Consider the following 22,749-nt stretch of genomic DNA (forward strand, 5'->3'; position numbering starts at 1 on the left):
TGCGCACAGCGATGACATCATTGCCATCGCTGCTAACCTCCCGCTGAATTTCACGGGAGGCGTTGGCACCGCCGCGCCTGGACGCTAGTTGCTTTGCGCCCCATTAGCGCCCTCTTTGGAGCAACTGAATTTTTAGGCCGAGAACTTTTCCAAAACTAACAGTTCAATCAAGGTGTGTACACTTAGGGAAAAGTAACTGTGTTTCTACTTGCTGTTGTAAATAGATATACAGTAGAGATTTATATTTACCATTTCAAGACAATGCTTGCTGGGATAAACATCTCAGAAGGATTTGGGATCATCTGAGCCTGGGTCAGTGCAAATGAGGTTGTAAAATTGTAGAAGTTGTCTAGCATCTTCTGTGTAAACTGAAAGTATGAGAAACTTATAATTATTTATATATATGGCAATCAGACTGTAGCATTCAGTATTCAACATACAACAAGTAAAATACTGGAAATAAGAAAAAATTATGTGCAGCAGCCCAGAGGTTCAAAGACAAATGTTCAAACTTGGTTACTGATCAAAATGTCAGTTTCCAGAAAATGTTACTTCCATAGTAGAAAACAGACACTTTACTGCCATGAACTGATTGCTCATGCTAGCAGATTTTCAGAGCAGCATTTGTATTAGAAATCTATAGAAAGTTTGTATCACAGTTTAGGATTTTTTCACGGAAAGGACTTGACATGAGCTATGTTAAGATGTGCTTTTTAGAAAAAGCATGCCTGAAAGGGATTAGCTTCCCCCCAAAAATTCCATGCTGTGTTATGGATCGACAGGCAGATTAATGATAATTACAAAAGGAAACGTGAAGTTGTTTTTCCCTCAGAGAACCAAACAATCAACGGTTTGTTAGCCATGTCTGGCTATTCAGAAAGACATTTTGGACCTTGTTGTGGAACCTTCCTTTGATCTCTGTGGGGGCTATGAGAGAAGCTTTTTTTAAAAAATCGTACAGAGTCCTTCATTAAGGAAACAGTAGCAGGGCATTTGGAAAATCATAATGCAGTCAAGCAGAGACAGCATGGTTTTATGAAAGGGAAATCATATTTAACAAATTTGCTAGCGTTCTTTGAGGATGTAACGGGCAGGGTGGACAAGGGTGAGCCAGTAGATGTAGTGCATTTGGATTTCCAGAAGGCATTCGATAAGGTGCCACGTAAAAGGATTTCTGCATAAGGTAAGAGCTCACAGAGTTGGGGGTAATATATTAGCATGGATAGAGGATTGGCTAACTAACAGAAAGCAGAGAGTCAGGATAAATGGGTCATTTTCCAGTTGGCAAACGGTAACTAGTGGGGTGCCACAGGGATCGGTGCTGGGGCCTCAACTATTTACAATCTACATTAATGACTTGGATGAAGGGACCAAGTGTAATGTAGCCAAGTTTGCGGATGATACAAAGATGGGTGGGAAAGCAAGTTGTGCAGAGGACTCAAAGAATCTGCAATGGGATATAGACAGGCTAAGTGAGTGGGCAAACATTTGGCAGATGGAGTATAATGTGGGAAAGTTCGGCTGCCCTCAAAAGTTTGTCACTATCCTCCGCCTGCTTCACGACGACATGCAAGCCGTGATCCTGACCAACGGTTCCACCACAGACCCAATTCACGTATGAACCGGGGTCAAGCAAGGCTGTGTCATCGCACCAACGCTCTTCTTAATCTTCCTTGCTGCAATGCTCCATCTCACCCTCAGTAAGCTCCCCACTGGAGTGGAGCTAATTTACAGAACAAACAGGAAACTGTTCAACCTCCGTCACCTCCAGTCCAGATCCAAGGTTGTCCCATCCTCTGTCGTCGAATTACAGTATGCAGACGATGCTTGCGTCTGCGCTAGCTCGGAGGTCGAACTCCAAACCATCGTAAACACCTTCACCGAAGCATACGAGAGCATGGGCCTTACACTAAACATCCATAAGACAAAGGTCCTCTACCAACCTGTGCCCGCCACACAGTGCTGCCCTCCGATTATCAAAATCCACGACAAGGCCTTGGACAACGTGGACCACTTTCCATACCTCGGGAGCCTACTGTCAACAACACCGCCTTCAGTGTGCCAGTGCAGCCTTTGGTCACCTGAGGAAGAGAGTATTTGAAGCCCAGGACCTCAAACCCGGCACTAAGCTCATGGTCTACAGGGCAGCAGTGATACCTGCCCTGCTGTATGCCTCAGAGACATGGACCATGTACAGCAGGCACCTCAAAGCACTGGAAAGGTACCATCAACGCTGCCTCCGCAAGATCCTGCAAATCCATTGGCAGGATAGGCGCACCAACGTCAGTGTTCTTGCTCAGGCCAACATCCCCAGCATCGAAGCTCTGACCACGCTCAATCAGCTCCGATGGACGGGTCACATTGTCCGCATGCCCGATTCGAGACTCCAAAAACAAGCGTTCTACTCGGAGCTCCGGCACGGCAAGAGAGCCCCAGGTGGGCAGAGGAAATGCTTCAAGGACACCCTCAAAGCCTCCTTGAAAAAGTGTAACATCCCCACCGACACCTGGGAATCCCTGGCCCAAGACCGCACAAAGTGGAGGAGAAGCATCCGGGAAGGCGCCGAACACCTCGAGTCTCTTCGCCGGGAGCAAGCAGAAGCCAAGTGCAGGCAGCGCAAGGAGCGCACGTCAACCCAAGCACCCCACCCACCCACCCGCCCCTTCAACCACCGTCTGCCCCACCCGTGACAGAGACTGTAGGTCCCGCATTGGACTAATCAGTCACCTGCGAACTCATTTTTAATGTGGAAGCAAGTCATCCTCGGTTCCGAGGGACTGCCTAAGAAGAAGAGAATGTGGGAAAGTGCAAGGTTATCCACTTTGGCAGGAAAAATAAAAAAGCTAATTATTATTTAAATGGAGAGAGATTACAAAATACTACAGTTCAGGGGGACCTGGGGGGTCCTTGTGCATGAAATACAAAAAGTTAGCATGCAGGTACAAAAAGTAATCAAAAAGGCAAATGGAATGTTGGCCTTTATTGCAAGGGGGTTGGAGTATAAAAGCAGGGAAGTCCTGCTACAACTGTACAGGGTATTGGCGAGACCACAACTTGAGTACCGCGTACAGTTTTGGTCTCCTTATTTAAGGAAGGATATACTTGCATTGGAAGCAGTTCAGAGACGATTCACTAGGTTAATTCCAGAGATGAGAGGGTTGACTTATGAGGAAAGGTTGAGCAGGTTGGGTCTATACTCGTTGGAATTGAGAATAATGAGAGGTGATCTTATTGAAACATATGATACCGAGGGGGCTCGACAAGGTAGATGCAGAGAGGATGTTTCCCCTCGTGGGGAAATCTAGAACTCGGGGGGGGGGCATAGTTTCAGAATAAAGGGTCGCCCTTTTAGAACTGAGATGGGAAGGAATTTCTTCTCTCAGTGGGTCGTAAATCTGTGGAATTCTCTGCCCGACAGCCGTGGAGGCTGGGTCATTAAATACATTTAAGGTGGAGATAGACAGATTTTTGCATGATAAGGGAGTGAAGGGTTATGAGGAGTGGTTAGGGAAGTGGCTTTGAGCTCAAGATCAGCCATGATCTTACTGAATGGTGGAGCAGGCTCGAGGGGCCAAGTGGCCTATTCCTGCTCCTATTTCTTATGTTCTTATAGAGTCATAGAGTTATACAGCACAGAGAGAGGCCCTTCGGCCCATCGTGTCTGCACCGGCAATCAAGCCCTATCTATTCTAATCCCATTTTCCAGCATTTGGTCCGTAGCCTTGTATGCTATGGCGTTTCAAATGCTCATCTAAATATTTCTTGAATGTTGTGAGGGTTCCTGCCTCTACCACCCTTTCAGGCAGTGAGTTCCAGATTTCAACCACCTTCTGGGTGAAAAAGTTTTTCCTCAAATCCCCTCTAAACCTCCTGCCCCTTACCTTGAAACTATGCCCCCTGGTTATTGACCCCTCTACTAAAGGGGAAAAGTTCCTTTCTATCTACCCTATCTATGCCCCTCATAATTTTGTACACCTCAATCAGGTCCCCACTCAGCCTTCTCTGCTCCAAGGAAAACAACACCAGCCTGTCCAGTCTTTCTTCATAGCTGAAGCGCTCCAGCCCAGGTAACATCCTGGTGAATCTCCTCTGCACCCTCTCTAATGCAATCACATCCTTCCTATAGTGTGATGACCAGAACTGCACACAGTACTCCAGCTGTGGCCTAACTAGCGTTTTGTACAGCTCCATCATAACCTCCCTGCTCTTATATTCTATGCCTTGGCTAATGAAGGCAAGTATCCCAAATGCCTTCTTAACCACCTTAACTACCTGTCCTGCTGCCTTCAGGGATCTATGTACATGCACACCAAGGTCCCTCTGATCCTCTGTCCTTCCTAGGGTCCTACCATTCATTGTGTATTCCCTTGCCTTGTAAGTCCTCCCAAAATGCATCACCTCACACTTTTCAGGGTTAAATTCCATTTGCCACTGTTCTGCCCATCTGACCAACCCGTCTATATCGTCCTGTAGCCTGAGGCTTCCCTGCTCACTATTTACCACTCCACCAATTTTCGTGTCATCTGCGAACTTACTGATCATACCTCCTACATTCATATCTAAATCATTAATGTACACTACAAACAGCACCAGTCCCTGCGGTACACCACTGGACATAGGCTTCCAGTCACAAAAACAACCTTCGACCATCACCCTCTGCCTCCTGCCACTAAGCCAACTTTGGATCTAATTGTGCCAAATTGCCCTGGACCCAATGGGCTCTTACCTTCTTGACCAGTCTCCCATGCAGAACTTTGTCAAAAGCCTTACTGAAGTCCATGTAGACTACATCAACTGCACTACCCTCATCCACACACCTAGTCACCCCCTCGAAAAATTCAATCAATTTGGTTAGACATGACCTCCCCCTGACAAAGCCATGCTGACTATCCTTGATTAATCCTTGCCTCTCCAAGTGGAGACTAATTCTGTCCCTCAGAATTTTTTCTAATAATTTCCCTACCACTGACATTAGGCTCACTGGCCTGTAATTCCCTGGTTTATCCCTACTACCCTTCTTGAATAATGGTACTACGTTAGCTGTCCTCAAGTCCTCTGGCACCATCCCTATGGCCAGAGAGATTCTGAAAATGTGTGTCAGAGCCCCTGCAATCTCCTCCCTTGCCTCACACAGCAGCCTGGGATACATCTCGTCTGGGCCTGGGGATTTATCCACTTTTAAGCCCGCTAAAACCGCTAGTACCTCCTCATGTTTTTGATATGGTTCCAATTACAGATAGAGAAAACACTCTTGCACTAGCCAGAATTTAAAAAAACTGATCTAGAAACCAAATTGAAAACAGTGGAAATCTGGAACTATGGAGAGACAGCCAACACATGATACATGGTCATTAGGCTGAATCACAAACCAAATGATGTATAACTTACATTTTTTGTTTAAGTCTTAGTTCTAATCAGGCCATAGAGCCTGCAAAGATTGAACTTCCAAATGGCTGTAATCCTATATTGGATACCACATCTACTGAAAACTATAGCTGTTAGCTAGATGCATATTTACCTTAAAAGCATTCAGAATCTATTCAGTATCTGCAGCCAGTTGGGGTTAACCACAGAAGAATCAGCTTAAAATGCAAAGAAATACCTTGATGGGTCAGAAACTAGCAATCTGTGATCTGACCACAAGGGCTGGCTGCACCAAAAGTAAACAACAATATTTTGCTTCAGCCCCAGGGCTGATACATAGATACATAGAAGATAGGAGCAGGAGTAGGCCATTTGGCCCTTCGAGCCTGCTCCGCCATTCAATGAGATCATGGCTGATCATCCAAATTCAGTACCCGGTCCCTGCCTTCTCCCCATATCCCTTGATCCTTAAGAAATATATCCAACTCTTTCTTGAATATACTTAATGAACTGGCCTCCACCGCCCTCTGCGGCAGAGAATTCCACAGGTTTATCACTCTCTGGGTGAAGAAATTCCTCCTCATTTCAGTCCTAAATGGCTTACCCCTTATCCTTAGACTATGACCCCTGGTTCTGGACTCCCCGGCCATCAGAAACATCCTTCCTGCATCTAGTCTGTCCAGGCCTGACAGAATTTTATAGGTTTCGATGAGATCCCCTCTCAATCTTCTAAGCTCCAGTGAGTATAAGCCCAATCGACACAATCTCTCCTCATACGTCATTCCTGCCATCCCAGGTATCAGCCTGGTGAATCTTCGCTGCACTCCTTCCATGGCAAGAACATCCTTCCTCAGATAAAGCGACCAAAACTGCACACAATACTCAAGATGTAGTCTCACCAAGGCCCTGTACAACTGCAGCAAGACATCATTGTTCTTGTACTCGAACCCTCTCGCTACGAAGGCCAACATACCATTTGCCTTCTTAACCGCCTGCTGCACCTGCATGCTTACCTTCAGCGACTGGTGTACAAGAACACCCAGGTCTCTTTGCACTTCCCCTTCTCCCAATCTATTACCATTCAAATAATAATCTGCCTTCCTGTTTTTGCCACCAAAGTGGATAACCTCACATTTATCCACATTATAGTGCATTTGCCATGTTTCTGCCCAATCACCCAACCTGTCCAAATCGTGCTGGAGTTTCACGACATCCTCCTCACACCATACCCTCCCCCCCAGCTTTGTGTCGTCTGCAAATTTGGAGATATTACATCCACTTCCCTCGTCCAGATCATTAATATATATTGTGAACAGCTGAGGTCCTAGGACCGATCCTTGCGGTACCCCACTAGTCACTGCCTGCCACTCGGAAAACGACCCGTTTATTCCAACTCTTAGCTTTCTGTCCGCCAACCAGTTCTCTAACCAAGTCAATACCTTGCCCCCAATCCCATGTACCTTAATTTTGCACGCTAATCTCTTATGCGGGACCTTATCGAAAGCCTTCTGAAAGTCCAAATACACCACATCCACTGGTTCTCCCTTATCTATTTCACCAGTTACATCCACAAAAAATTCCAGTAGATTAGTCAAGCATGATTTACCTTTTGTAAATCCATGTTGACTTTGTCCGATCCAGTCACTGCTTTCCAAGTGCTCTGCTATTACATCTTTTATAATGGACTCTAGCATTTTCCCCACTACCGATGTCAAGCTTACCGGTCTATAATTCCCCGCCTTTTCTCTACCACCTTTTTTGAATAGTGGGGTAACATTAGCTACCCGCCAATCCATGGGTACCGTTCCAGAGTCTATCGAGTTCTGGAAGATGACCAGCAATGCATCTACTATTTCTAGGGCCACTTCCTTAAGTACCCTGGGATGTAGATTATCAGGCCCTGGGGATTTATCGGCCTTCAGTCCCATCAATTTTCCTAACACCAGTTCCATACAAATACTGATTTCTTTCAGTTCCACCCTTTCATCAGATCCTATGTTCCCGGCATCTCTGGGAGGTTATTTGTGTCCTCCTTTGTGAAGACAGAACCAAAATATGTATTCAGTTGGTCTGCCATTTCTTTGTTCCCCATTATAAATTCCCCCGATTCTGACTGCAAGGGACCTACGCTTGACTTCACCAATCTTTTTCTCTTCACATATCTATAAAAGCTTTTACAGTCAGTTTTTATGTTCTCTGCAAGCTTACTCTCATATTCTATTTTCCCTTTCTTAATTAATCCCTTTGTTGAATCCTAAACTGCTCCCAATCCTCAGGATTATTGCTTTTTCTGGCCAATTTATATGCCCTCTCCTTGGACCTTATGCTATTCCTAATTTCCCTTGTTAGCCACGGTTGGGTCACCTTTTTTGTTTTATTTTTATGCCAAACTGGGATGAACAAATTCTGTAGTTCATCCATTCGGTCTTTGAATGTTTGCCATTGCCTATCCACCGTCAACCCTTTGAGTGCCATTCCCCAATCAATTCTACCCAACTCGCTCCGCAGACCATCATAGTTTCCTTTATTTAAATTGAGGACCCTAGTCTCTGAATCAACTACTTCATTCTCCATCTTAATGAAGAATTCTATCATATTATGATCGCTCCGACCCAAGGGGCCTCGTACAACAAGATTGCTAATTAATCCTTTCTCGTTACATAATACCCAGTCTAAGATGGCCTGATCTCTGGTTGGTTCCTCGACATATTGGTCCAGGAAACCATCCCGTAAACACTCTAGGAATTCCTCCTCCACAGTATTGTTACTCATTTGGTTGGCCCAATCTATATGTAGATTAAAGTCACCCATGATGACTGCTGTGCCCTTATTGCACGCTTCTTTAATTTCTCTTTTAATGCCATCCCCAACCTCCACCTTACTGTTTGGAGGTCTATAAACCACTCCCACTAACATTTTTTTCCCCTTAGTATTTCTCAATTCTACCCATACAGATTCCACCTCATCAGAGCGAATATCCTTCATTACAATTGTGTTAATCCCTTCTTTAACCAGTAATGCTACCCCACCTCCCTTTCCTTTTTGCCTATCTTTCCTGAATATCGAATACCCCTGGATGTTGAGTTCCCAGTCCTGGCCTTCCTTGAGCCACGTTTCCGTAATCCCAACCAAATCGTATTTGTTTACTTCTATTTGCGCAGCCAATTCATCCACCTTATTACAAATGCTCCTCGCATTAAGACACAAAGCCTTCTGATCAACAGTTTAGACTACATTTTACTCTAGCTGCATCACTGAATATGTACAGATCCCTTCTAAATGTTTTACAAAGTCATACCGTCTCCTACCCATTTTCTGCATTTGTACAATTAAGAGAAATTTAAACAGTACCCATTGAGTTAATAGCTGTGGAGGTTTTAACAGATATATCTTAAGTACTTCACAGGCCACCACTTCAATGTATGATGACAATACCCTAAAAGGTGCAAAACAAGTCTGTTCAGCCCTCTGAATATCTCTATATAGTAATTGACATCAATTCTACTATAAGCAATTTTCTCGCATTATAAATGTACTGCCCTCCCAGTAGGCAACAGATTAAGATAAAAGATGTTAATACTTAGGAAATGGCAAATGTGAGGCTACGGCTTACAAATGTGATGTGTCAATGTAAGGTTATGGATTGTAACTTTATCTATACTATACACTCCAGCAATCCCTTCAAATTATAAAAGAGTCAGCATCATAGGATACAAGTTACATACCAAAATAACCAGCAACCAGAGCCATTTTCAATATTCCAGCAGGACAAATCCTAATTTGATATTTTCAAAATGATGCATTTGCACACTATGGGATGATTTATAAAATTCACATTCAGAAGTGATTTTTTTTCAGCCCAATATATCCATGTAGTCTGAATATCTTAGTTATTGTACTTACCTGCGTAAATGAATCAACTGTTGATACAGCTGCACTTGCAACTGGAGTTTGCTGCGTCAATAGTTCCATAGGTTCCACGGAGATCCCAATTTGAGCAACAGATTGAGTTTGTGCAATATTCATCATTCCAAAAGGATGCTGGCCACCTTCCTCTGCAAGGAGATATACATTCCTGCTATTAATATGTAATTTTTCATCAAAAAGCCAGATCAATACAATGTAAACTCTTTTCCAAGCAAATGCAAAATCATAGAATTGTAACACAATGAAGCAGCTTAAAGCTGAAGTGAAAAACATAGAATTATTAACACAATGGCCCTGAATTCGCGGTCGGCATTATGGCATACTCCGAGTACAACGTCATACCGCCTTTGAAATTGACCGCATGCGCTAAATCTCTAACTTGTGATCTGTCAAGCTCCGACTGCGCATCGGCTTCACTGCACATTTCACCTACCCATTCAAATCAATGTACTGGCCAAAAATTGGGCGAATTGCCCACCTACTGTGCATTAATTACCCTGAAAATGTTTACGTCTGGTGAAAACAGGTGCAGGTTGTTGTATCCATGTGTTAATGGAGACACGGAATGCAGGAGTTGGTTTAACAGGTGTTTACTGAACAAAGTCTGGAGGTGAACTAAAAGATACAAGACGCTATACAGGCTTATATACCCGAGTGGTCACTACCGGTATTACAGTACACAGGGGCTCTTAAAGGCACATACACCACAATTCCTCCCCTTTTAGACAACCAGTACATAACATTTTAAGTAATCATTAATTAACATGTTTACAAGAACAATAATCTACACATTTGCTGCAGTTAATTAATTATAAGTCAGTCTCTCTGGAGGCTTCCTGACTCGGTCTGGATAACGCCTCGGTGGTGTAGTAGTTTTCGGTGGTGTAGTAGGTTCTTTTGGCAAGGTCGATTCGGCTTGAATGCCAGTGTCGGGTTCATCTGGTTCCAGTATCACCGGATCGGAGGTAGATACTATGGGTATCTCTGCTTCATCATTAGGCGTATAGAGTTGTGGTGTAGGTTGTCCCTTTTCGGATGACTCTATGATCTGGTCAGCATGGCGCCTTATTATGCTTTCTCCAATGTCCACGGTATACATCAGCGGTCCTAGTCCTGTGCAAATAGTTCCAGGCTGCCATTTCTTGGTATGGTAGTCCCGGGCCAAAACTTGTTGACCTATCTGGAAGGTTCTAGTTGGCCTTTCATTCATGCCTTGAAATTGCCGGTTCTCTACGTCCCTTCTGATGTTTGGCTTGATCAAATCCAGCCGGCATCTTAGTCTTCTATTGCAAAACATCATGGCGGGAGTTTGGTTTGTAACCACGTGTTGCATTCCTGTATGCAAACAAGAAGTTATCTACCTTATGCTGTAGATTTATGTCTTCATTACCCATGGCCTTCTTGAAGGTCTGGACAAACCTTTCAGCCAATCCATTGGTGGCGGGATGGTATGGGGCAGACGTGTAGTGCTTAACCCCATTGTTTTTTTTAAGAACTTCCTGAATTCTTCGGACACAAATTGCGGTCCATTATCAGAACAGATCTGTTCAGGCAGCCCATTCCTGGCAAATATGGTCCTTAATACTGTGATGGTTTTTTCCGTGGTGGTGGAGGACATCTTTATTACCTCCGTCCACTTGGAGTGTGCATCAACCGCGATTAAGAACATTGAGTCCATAAATGGACCAGCAAAGTCAATGTGTACCCTTTGCCATGGAGATGAGGGCCACTCCCATGGATGTAGAGGGGCTTGTGGTGGGGCGTTTTGGACCTTCTGGCATCCTAGACAGCCCCTGGTCATTTCTTCGATGTCTCCATCGATACCTGGCCACCACACAAACGCTCTGGCTAGGTTCTTCATTTTCACTCCACCCAGATGCCCCTCGTGAAGCTCCTTTAGCACTTTATCCTGGAGTTTGGGTGGAATCACCACTCTGGATCCACACATCAAGGTTCCTCGGCACACTGACAGCTGTTCTCTTCTTTGCGAGAATGCTGGCAACAGTGGTTCGCCATGTGCTGGCCATCCCTTCACCGTTAAATCGTAGACTCGTGAGAGAGTCGGGTCATTTCTCGTTTCCTTTTCAATGGTAGAATTTGTTACTGGTAGACATTCCACTATGGTTGAGTGGAACATCTCCACTGGGTCCACTGTAGGTGCCTCTTCTACCGTTGGCAATGGTAGACGCGATAAACCGTCAGCATTTCCATGCTGTTTTGATCCTTTGTATTCTATGTCATATTGCTGTGCCCCTAGGAAAAGGGACCACCTCTGTAGCCTTTGCGCTGTCATAATGGGAACGCCCTTTTTAGGGTTGAATATGGAGACGAGGGGTTGATGGTCAGTCAACAAGGTAAATTTTTGTCCGTGTAGGTAATGGTTGAATTTCTTCACTCCCCATACCAGGCTGAGTGCTTCCCCGTTGATCTGGGCATAGTTACGCTCAGCTGAGTTCAATGAGCGTGACGCAAAAGCTATCGGCCGCTCCGAGCCATCAGGGAATCTATGCGATAATACCGCTCCTACGCCGTAAGGGGATGCATCGCACGCCAGTCTGATTGGCAGTGATGGGTTGTAATGAGCCAAAACTTCCTTGGACGTGATCAAGCCCTTGCATTTATGGAAGGCACGTTTACAGTCTTCGCTCCATTTCCAAATTACTCCCATTTGTAGCAGTTCGTTAAGAGGGTGCAGAACAGTTGACAAGTTCGGTAAAAATTTATGATAGTAACATAGAAACATAGAAGAAAGGAGCAGGAGTAGGCCATTCGACCCTTCGAGCCTGCTCCGCCATTCAACGAGATCATGGCTGATCATCCAAACCCTAGCAACCCGGTCCCTACACTGACAGCCATCACACCCAAGCCCTATCCCCGTAACCCCACGTATTTAATCCCCCCTAACACTAAGGGCCAATTTTTATCATGGCCAATCAACCTAACCCGCACATCTTTGGACTGTGGGAGGAAACCGGAGCACCCGGTGGAAACCCACGCAAACACGGGGAGAATGTGCAAACTCCACACAGAGTTTGTCAATCCCAGGAACGACCTTAATTGTGAGACATTTTCAGGTGCTGGGGCTTTTATGACCGCTTCAATTTTTTCAGGTGACTTATGCAACCCTTCTTCGTTAATTATGTGGCCACAATATGATATTTGTTTCTGGAAAAATTCGCACTTGGGGCGATTTGCTCGTAGGCCCCGTTCTCTCAGCCGAGTGAGCACCTGCTCCAAATTGGCAAGGTGCTCGTTGTCGTTTTCTCCTGTTACAAGGATGTCGTCTAGGTAGCATTGAGTCCCCGGAATCCCTTGCAGGACTTGCTCCATAGCTCTTTGCCAGATAGCTGGAGCTGATGCTTCCCTGTCGATCTGGGCATAGTTACGCTCAGCTGAGTTCAATGAGCGTGACGCAAAAGCCATCGGCCGCTCCGAGCCATCAGGGAATCTATGCGATAATACCACTCCTACGCCGTAAGGGGATGCATCGCATGCCAGTCTGATTGGCAGTGATGGGTTGTAATGAGCCAACACTTCCTTGGACGTGATCAAGCCTTTGCATTTATGGAAGGCATGTTTACGGTCTTCGCTCCATTTCCAAATTACTCCCGTTTGTAGCAGTGCGTTAAGAGGGTGCAGAACAGTTGACAAGTTCGGTAAAAATTTATGATAGTAATTTATCAATCCCAGGAACGACCTTAATTGTGAGACATTTTCAGGTGCTGGGGCTTTTATGACCGCTTCAATTTTTTCAGGGGACTTATGCAACCCTTCTTCGTTAATTATATGGCCACAATATGATATTTGTTTCTGGAACAATTTGCACTTGGGGCGATTTGCTCGTAGGCCCCGTTCTCTCAGCCTAGTGAGCACCTGCTCCAAATTGGCACGGTGCTCATTGTCGTTTTCTCCTGTTACAAGGATATCGTCTAGGTAGCATTGAGTCCCCGGAATCCCTTGCAGGACTTGCTCCACAGCTCTTTGCCAGATAGCTGGAGCTGATGCTACTCCGAAAACCAGTCGATTGTACTGATACAGGCCTTTGTGTGTGTTTATCGTGAGATACTTTTTAGAGGCCTCCTCAACCTCCATCTGTAGATATGCCTGTGCCAAGTCAATTTTGGTGAAACGTTTCCCTCCGGATAGTGAGGCGAAAATATCTTCGATCCTCGGAAGAGGATACTGTACTGTGTGAAGGACCGGGTTTACAGTCACCTTGAAGTCCCCACAGATGCAAATTTTTCTCTTCTTCAGATTTATCATTATTCAACGTTTTCTTCATGACCGGGACGATGGGTGTTGCCCACTCGCTCCAATCTACCTTGGATAACACGCCTGCCTTTTCCAAATTCTCCAGCTCTGCCTCGACTGCTGGACGAATTGCGTATGGCACCGGTCTTGCCTTAAAAAACTTGGGAATTGCCGCATCTTCTACTTTTATTGAGGCGATGACGCCTTTCAAGGTTCCTAGTTCCTGTTGAAACACTTCTTTGGCGTTGGCCAAGATGTCTTTTAATCGTTCAGGTATGACGTCATCATCATTTTTTTTCTTACTGGTCACCGTCAGTGCCTGAATGGAGTGCCAGTCTAAACGTATCTTCCTGATCTATTCACGTCCCAACAGCGGTGGACCACCATCTTGCAGAACGTATAAATACAACTTCTGTATTTCCTTGCCGTTGTATACAACAGGCACCCTTATTTTCCCTCTGGGGTATACTTTCTGCCCCGTATATGTCTTCAAGATAATGGATGTGTCTTTCAAAGGTATATGCGGAAATAGCCGCTCGTAATCCTGTCGACTTATGACGGTCAGAGCTGATCCTGTATCTAGTTCCATTTTAACTGGGGACCCCGCTATCGTGAGGGTAACCCAAATGGTCTGGTAATCTTCTTTGGCAATTACATTATGTAATTTGAGACAGCTTAGTCTCTTGTTTCCGGAGACGCTATCTCTCCTGGTCTTCGGAGCTACTGTCCGTCATCATTTGTACCTTTCTGTACTTTTCCTTATTGATTTTTTTTTTGTCAGTGGATTTTTTTTTTTCCAGATCGGCATACACGTGTTAAGTGTCCCATCTTTCCGCATTGCCTGCATGCTTTGTCCTTGAACCAGCAGTCCCTCTGGTCATGGGTGGATCTGCCGCAGCGATAACATCTCTCGAAACCCCGTGTCATTTCATGGGTGCCGAAGTCCTGTGGCTTTTGCTGTATCTCTGCAGCTCCTCTTGCTGCTGCTTCGTATGATTCAGCCACACTGAAAGCCTTGTCCAGTGTCAAATCTTTCTCAGAAAGTAGCCTTTTCTGTGTTCCTTCACTTAGGAGACCGCAGACGAATTTGTCTCGTAGAGAATCTGCCAGTCCTGCCCCGAATTGGCAGTGCTTTGATAGCTTTCGTAATTCGGTGAGGTAATCAGCGTTACTTTCATTCTTGTGCTGATTCCTCCTGAAGAATTTGAATCGTTCCGCTATCAGCAGCAGTGTTGGGTTTAAGTGCTCCTGTAGGGTATCAACAATCTCCTTAAAATTCTTGTCCATCGGTTTGGCTGGAGTGATCAAGTTTGGTAACAGCCCGTATGTCCTTGCGCCCATCAGATTTAGAAGTACCGATGCCTTTTTATCACCCTCTACTTCATTCGCTGTGCAATATACCTCCACTCTTTCCACATGTGGTCCAATCCTCTATATCACTATCGAAAACAGTAATATTGCCAGTCTTAGGCATCCTGAAAATCAAAAATGGCGCCTCCCGCGCTTTCCTTTCTTCCCTGCCGAGAAAAAATGGCGCCTCCCGCGCTTTCCCGCTGCTGACAACGCTGTTCTCCGCGGTTTTTATTTACACAGATATTTTTAATAGTTGGAGACTCGTTCCCGCTGGACTCTCTGGGACTTTTCCCTCCCTCTGCTTGGTCCGAACGCCGACCTGCTTTGCAGCGCCGGCCGTCTCCCGAGTGCTCCACCCTCCGTCTCGCTGCTCGGTCCCGCTGCAGAGCCACCCGATCGAGCCCCAGCCCGCCGCCCAGGAAGGATTAGTGCAGTACCTGCCACCAGCCCGGCTAGCTGGTGAACTCACAGGTTTTTTTTTCTTCGACCTTCGTCTGAGGAATCGATCTCCTTGAGGTGCTGCCGAATTGCAGGTAAGTCCGTTTCCAATTCGTCGCCACTGTTGTATCCGTGTGTTAATGGAGACACGGAATGCAGGAGTTGGTTTAACAGGTGTTTACTGAACAAAGTCTGGAGGTGAACTAAAAGATACAAGACGCTATACAGGCTTATATACCCGAGTGGTCACTACCGGTATTACACTACACAGGTGCCTGTTGCACAGCGTAAGGGGGAGCGGATGAGAAAATTGTATTAGTTGGCAGCTGCTGACTGACTGGTTGAGTGTTTCCAGCATTTTCTGATTAAAAACTTACTGCCAGACACAAAGCTCTTTTCATGTGTCGAACCACATACAGGGACGAGCATCTTGCAGCAAAATATGGATGTTGGCTGTGAATAGTATTTTGCAACTAGCCGTCTTTATAACTGCAACTCCAGAAATAGTTTTAAAGGTATAGCTGCAACACTGGGAAGTGGGGAAACCTGGGAGAAGACGAAGAGAATCTAGTTGACGGCCAGTGGAAATTATGTAACATAAATCAGGAAATATTTTTATGGGCTAAAAACAGAAAATGCTGGAAATACTCAGCAGGTCAGGCAGCATCTGTGGAGAGAGAAACAGAGTTAGCGTTTCAAGTCGATGACCTTTCGTCAGACGTTTGCACCAGATGTAAAACATTTGCTTTAATATTCTTATGGGCTTTACTTTCGTGGATTTTGCAACTGCTCTTTTGTCACAAAAAAATAAGTTTTGTGGGGCATAACAGCAAAGACCAAAATGGCTAGGCATGAAACTAAAACTACACAAATGTTTTGTTAAGATCGCTCTCTTGTGAAAAAATCCATCGAGCTACGGTTATCAGTAATAGGGGTTGAAATCTGTAGTTGGTGGGGAATATCATTTGTGTGCCGGTTATTTCTCAACATATTACAATAAAAAAAACTACTGATTTATAGAAACGTTTTGTACTGGGGTTTGCTACTTTATGGGCACAATTCAAATAATGGAGCATCTAATCTAATACTGAATAGGGAAGAAGCATATATCTAACAAATGCAGTATTATTATTTACCCATAGTTATGAAAGATGTTTGATCAAATCTATATCTGGCATAACTAAAATATATATACCTACCTTTTTAAATCCCTTCAACCAACATTTCCAATTAAAAGTGGCTATTAAACACTATGTAAATTGTAAATATATGCCAGTAGAAGATTTCTGTCTTCTATTGACATATATTTACAATCTGTTTTAGCAATCTCCTGTTTCCCGATTGGCTAAAGGAGCACCGCCCCACGTGATCCCAGGTTTGCATACGCACAACGGTGCGCCCCTTGGATCCGTGGGCCACTATACTGCGCACAACTCTGCAGCGTTTGAAAGCAACTTTTCAAAGGGGAGTTCATGAGGCAAGTGTGGATTTTGTTCGGATGTTGGTGACGTACTCCTTAGCTAAGCCGCTGACCACGAAGTCAGGGCCATTACTTTTAAGCCACTGGTGCAAAAATTGCACGATGGTATCAATTTATTTAAAAAGTACAGCACAGATATTTGATCTTTGATTTTAAGCTATAGAAAAAATATATTTGAATAATCTAAGCAGCAGAGCCTTACTGGGGGAAATTATTTGTAAAAGCACATTTTTCTACTAGTCAAATGCCACAGTTGAATTCTATCCATTCCAGATGAATTTGGCAATGTACAGAAATATTTAATTTAACCCATTGTTTAAAAAAATCTTTGCATCACAGGATCACAATCTTACTGATTTCTAATACTAATTTATACCTTTGTATTAGTCAAAGTACCATGCACATATATATAATATACACACACACACACCTTACATTTTACTTCCTTCAGTAAACGCATCAAATTTTAGACCATAAGGAATGTTATGAGAGTATGAAGGCGAGGTCCAATAAGAGATACAACAGTAAGCAATCAAGGTACCACAAGCTGCTTGGGAAGTATTTTTAGTTAGTAGGTGTGCAGAAACATGCACTACAGTCCATTCTGTCAATCCACATATTCCATACCAACGCTGGTGAGTTAGCAGGAATGGTTAAGATTATACATTTTAATTGGCAAATTATTAGAGGAGGAAATCTAATGTTAGCAATTCCATTATCAATTAAACTACACATTGTTAACTTACCCCATAAAAAGTCAGTAAAATAGCTTCACTTTTTTGATAAAATGAACTAATGCACATTATAATTTTTGGTGGTCCAGCTGGTAAAGACAATTGTCTGTATAGAAATAAACCATACAAACTAAGAAGGTTCCAGGTCTGTGCTGAGATAGAAGATCTCAACTGGGGGTGGGGTGCTATAATTCACCTCCCCCAGTCACCACATTGTTCAGCTCCATTCAAATTCCTGATTAAGAAGCAGCCCATGCCAGCCTACGGCAGTACCTGATTAACATCCAGGCTTGGACTCACAAGTGGGAGGTAATATTCACACCACATTAGTCCCAGGTAATGACTACCACCAATAACAGAAAGCCCAGCGATCTCCCCTGACCTTCAATGGCAAAGTTAACGTTTCAGGTCGATGACCCTTCGTCAGAACTGGAAAAAGTTGGAGATGGAACAGGTTTTTAAGCAAGTGTAGGGGCAGGGAAAGGGGGGAAGGGAGGAAAGAACAAAAGGGACAGTCTGTGATAGGATGGAAGGCAGGAGAGATTAAGAGACAAAATGGATGATGGCGCAAGGCAAAAGGAGATGGTAATGGGACAAGTTAAAGAACACAAGATGACTCTAGATGAAGTGGAAATGGTAATGGCAGAATGATCGACAGCTGCCATGTGGGAGAGAAAAAAAAAAGATGGGGCAGAGGTTATGATCTGAAATTGTTGAACTCAATGTTGAGTCCAGAAGGCTGTAAAGTGCCTCATCCAAAGATGAGGTGCTGTTCCTCGAGCTTACGTTGAGCTTCATTGGAATAGTGTAAGAGGCCGAGGACGGAGAGGTCAGAGTGGGAGTGGAGCGGAGAATTAAAGTGACAGGTGACCGGAAGCTCGGGGTCACACTTACGGACTAAACAGAGGTGTTCCACAAAGTGGTCACCCAATCTGCGTTTGGTCTCCCCAATGTAGAGGAGACCGCATTGTGAGCAGCAAATACAGTATACTAAATTGCAAGAAGTACAAGTAAATCACTGTTTCACCTGGAAGGAGTGTTTGGGGCCCTGGACAGTGGGAAGGGAGGAGGTAAAAGGGCATGTGTTGCATCTCCTGCGCTTACACGTGAAGGTGCCAGGCAAAGGGGAAGGGGTGTTGGGAGTGATTGAGGAGTGGACTAGGGTGTTGCCGAGGGAGTGATCCCTTCAGATTGCTGAAAGGGGAGGTGAGGGGAAGATGTGTTTGGTGGTGGGATCGCACTGGAGGTGGCAGATGATCCGTTGAATGTGGAGGCTAGTGGGGTGAAAGGTGAGGACAACGGGAGCCCTATCGTGGTTCCGGGAGGGAGGGGAAGGGGTGAGAGCAGAAGTGCAGGAAATAGAACGGACACGGTCAAGGGCCATGTCAACCACAGTAGAAGGGAATCCTCGGTTGAGGAAAAAGGAAGACATGTCGGAAGCACTAGTATGGAAGGTGGCATCGTCAGAACAGATGCGGCGGAGAAGGAGAAGCTGGGAGAATGGAATAGAGTCCTTACAGGAAGCGGGGTGGGAGGAAGTGTAGTCCAGGTAGCTGTGGGAGTCAGTGGGCTTATAGTGAATGTTTGTCAATAGCCTATCCCCAGAGATGGAGACTGTGGTAAACCACTGTTTGTATTCCACTGTGTACATGCCTGTACATGCCTCGGCTGACTCCTCCCACGAATCCAGGTATAAAGGTGACTGCTCCACAGCCCCTTTGTATTCTGGACCGGTCGACCACTCGAGGCACACCTTCATTCTCTTGTTAATAAAAGCCTGTTAATTACTCGCTTAATCTCAGTCTTTTGAGTTATTGATAGCGCATCAATTGTATTAACAAGATTTTATAATAGAGAAGATCCTCACACCAGCATGCCTAGACTTAGACCATCGGGAGGCGGACGCATCCACCAAGTTTACTCACTGGCTGAGGTGCTTTGAAAGATTCCTGATCGCCTCCGCTGAAACAGTCAAATCGGACGAGGACAAACTGGATGTCCTGGCCTCCAAAGTGAACCACCGAGTGTACTCGGTCATCCAAGACGCGACCTCTTACGCGGATGCTATCAAGCTCAAGGACCAGTACTCGCGCCCAGTGAACAAAGTGTACGCCAGGCACCTCCTGGGGAGTCGTAAACAACAACCTGGGGAATCGACCGAGGAATACCTTCAGGCACTGTCTGTGCTTGGCCGGGCCTGTGGTTGTAAGGATGTAAAGGCCGCCGTGTACACAGAGGAACTTATCCGGGACGCTTTTGTAGCGGGCCACAGGTCCAATTACACCCGACAGCGACTGTTGGAGCAGTGACCTCGACCTCAACAAGGCCTCTGAACTCGCACTATCATTGGACGCAGCCTACCGGGGCATGGATGCCTACTCCTCTGCACCGTGGACGCCGCGGGGAACGACAGCCTGGGACACGGTAGGACCGTCTCATAGCGCCGTGCCACCCCAGCCACATCCCAGCAACGGCCCAACTACCGCAGCAGTGTCCCATTTCTGACCTTATGTTGGAGGGAAGGTCATTGATGAAGCAGCTGAAGATGGTTGGGCCTATGACACTGCCTGTCTCTTTCCCTGTAACTTCCTCCATTTTGGACGCCTCCAGCCACATGGGGATCATGGACGCCGCCATCTTGGACGACAGCCGGGGCGCAGCAGGCCCCCAACACCGCCTCATCTGATACCCGCAGCGACACACCGACCCCTACGCTGGCCTCCGTTACACTGGACCAAGCGAGACCGCACCAGCTGGCCAGTTCCACAATGGACATTAAGGTAAATGGTCACGAAACAATCTGCCTTTTTGACTCTGGGAGCACGGAGAGCTTCATCCACCCCGACACGGTGCGGCGTTGCTCTCTCCCAGTCCTGCCTGCGCACCAGCGGATTTCTATGGCCTCCGAGTCCCAGTCGGCGGACATTGGCGGCTACTGCGTGGTGACATTCGTAGTAGACGGGACTGTGTACGATAATTTTAAACTTCTGGTCCTGCCCGACCTCTGCGCTGCCGTTCTACTGGGGTTAGATTTTCAGTGCCACCTTAAAAGTGTTACGATGGCGTACAGTGGACCCCTCCCCCCACTCACAGTCCGCAGCCAGCAGCTTCCAAATTGCCCGCCGTGCACCAGGTGCAACCTCTCCACACTCAGAGTCACCCCCCCCCCCCCACTGTTTGCTAACCTCACCCCCGACTGTAAGCCCATCGCCACAAAGAGCAGGCGATACAGTGCCGGGGACAGGGTTTTCATTAAAACCGAAGTGGAGCGGCTCCTGAAGGAAGGGATTATTGAGGGCAGCACCAGCCCCTGGCGAGCCCAGGTTGTGGTCGTTAAGACCGGCGAGAAGCAGCGCCTGGTCATCGACTACAGCCAGACAATAAATCGCTACACCCTGCTGGACGCTTACCCACTCCCCCGCATAGCTGATATGGTCAACCAGATCGCGCAGTACCGCGTCTTCTCGACCACTGACCTGAAATCAGCGTACCACCAGCTCCCTATCCGCCCTGAGGACCGCCAGTATACTGCCTTTGAGGCAAACGGCCGCCTCTATCACTTCCTTAGGGTTCCCTTTGGCGTCACCAACGGGGTGGTCTCCGTCTTCCAAAGGGAGATGGACCGGATGGTCGATCAAAATGCGTTGCAGGCCACTTTCCCATATCTGGACAATGTGACCATCTGCGGCCATGACTTGCAGGACCATGACGCAAACCTCGAAAAATTCCTCTGCACCGCCAAACTCCTCAACCTGACGTATAACAAGGAGAAGTGCATATTCCGCACAACCCGACTCGCCATCCTTGGCTGTGTTGTGGAACACGGAGTCATCGGCCCCGACCGGATGCGTCCCCTTATGGAACTCCCACTGCCCCACTGCCTCAAGGCCCTGAAGAGGTGCCTAGGGTTTTTCCTCTTATTACGCCCAGTGGGTCCCCTACTATGCGGACAAGGCCCATCCGCTGATCAAGTCCACCTCTTTTCCCGTGACGGCAGAGGCCCGCTTAGCCTTCCACCGTATCAAGGAAGACATTGCCAAAGCCACCATGCATGCAGTGGACGAATCCATCCCCTTCCAGGTGGAAAGCGACGCGTCCGACTTTGCCCTGGCCGCTACCCTCAATCAGGCGGGGAGACCCGTGGCCTTCTTTTCATGAACCCTCCAGGGCCCGGAGACCAGACACTCCGCTGTTGAGAAGGAGGCCCAGGCTATTGTGGAGGCTGTGCGTCATTGGAGGCACTACCTGGCCGGAAAACGATTTACCCTGCTCACTGACCAGCGTTCAGTTGCTTTCATGTTTAACAACAAGCAGAGGGGCAAAATCAAAAATGACAAGATCTTGAGGTGGAGAATCGAACTTTCCACCTACAATTACGAGATCTTGTACCGGCCCGGGAAGCTCAATGAACCCCCGGATGCTCTATCGCGTGGCACCTGCGCCAGTGCACAGATCGATAGACTGCGGGCCCTCCACAATGACCTCTGCCACCTGGGGGTCACCAGGTTCTTCCACTTCATCAAGGCCCGCAACCTGCCTTACTCCATTGAGGAGGTCAGGACCATGACCAGAAACTGCCAAGTCTGCGCTGAGTGCAAACCGCACTTTTATAGACCAGACAGGGCTCACCTGATAAAAGCCACTCGCCCCTTCGAGCGCCTGAGCGTTGATTTTAAAGGGCCTCTCCCCTCCTCCGACCGCAATGTGTACTTCCTCAATATTATTGATGAGTACTCCCGTTTCCCGTTCGCCATTCCCTGCCCGGACATGACCAGTGCCACGGTCATTAAATGTCTGAATGACCTCTTCACCCTGTTCGGTTTCCCCAGCTATATCCATAGCGACCGGGGCTCATCGTTTATGAGCGACGAACTCCGTCAGTACCTGCTAGCTAGGGGTATTGCCACAAGCAGGACCACCAGTTACAACCCCCGGGGGAACGGACAGGTGGAAAGAGAGAATGCGACAGTTTGGAAGGCCGCCCTGCTAGCCTAAAGTCTAGGGGCCTTCCGACCTCCCGCTGGCAGGATGTGCTCCCCGATGCGCTCCACTCTATTCGGTCACTGCTCTGCACTGCCACTAACGCCACCCCTCATGAGAAAATGTTTGTCTTCCCAAGGAAGTCCACATCGGGGACATCGCTACCGCCATGTCTGACGTCCCCAGGGCCGGTCCTACTGAGAAGACACGCGAGGACCCATA

At 46.6% G+C, this 22,749-nt stretch overlaps 1 protein-coding gene across 2 annotated transcripts in view; it reads right to left on the reverse strand.

Moving 5' to 3' along the window:
* Positions 1 to 22,749, reverse strand: part of hikeshi (heat shock protein nuclear import factor hikeshi) — a 45,303-nt gene that overhangs the window by 10,441 nt on the left and 12,113 nt on the right. For both annotated transcript variants that reach the window (XM_085998815.1, XM_085998816.1), the window contains exons 3-4: positions 9,268 to 9,419; positions 250 to 368 (exon numbers count right to left, since the gene is read on the reverse strand). In XM_085998815.1, the coding sequence (XP_085854941.1) occupies positions 250 to 368; positions 9,268 to 9,419 (271 nt within the window). The remainder of the gene's footprint in view (positions 1 to 249; positions 369 to 9,267; positions 9,420 to 22,749) is intronic.

Source organism: Somniosus microcephalus, chromosome 10 (genome assembly GCF_052327205.1).
Source record: "Somniosus microcephalus isolate GS21.2 chromosome 10, FLI_Smic_1.0, whole genome shotgun sequence".
NCBI classification, from domain to species: Eukaryota; Metazoa; Chordata; class Chondrichthyes; order Squaliformes; family Somniosidae; genus Somniosus; species Somniosus microcephalus.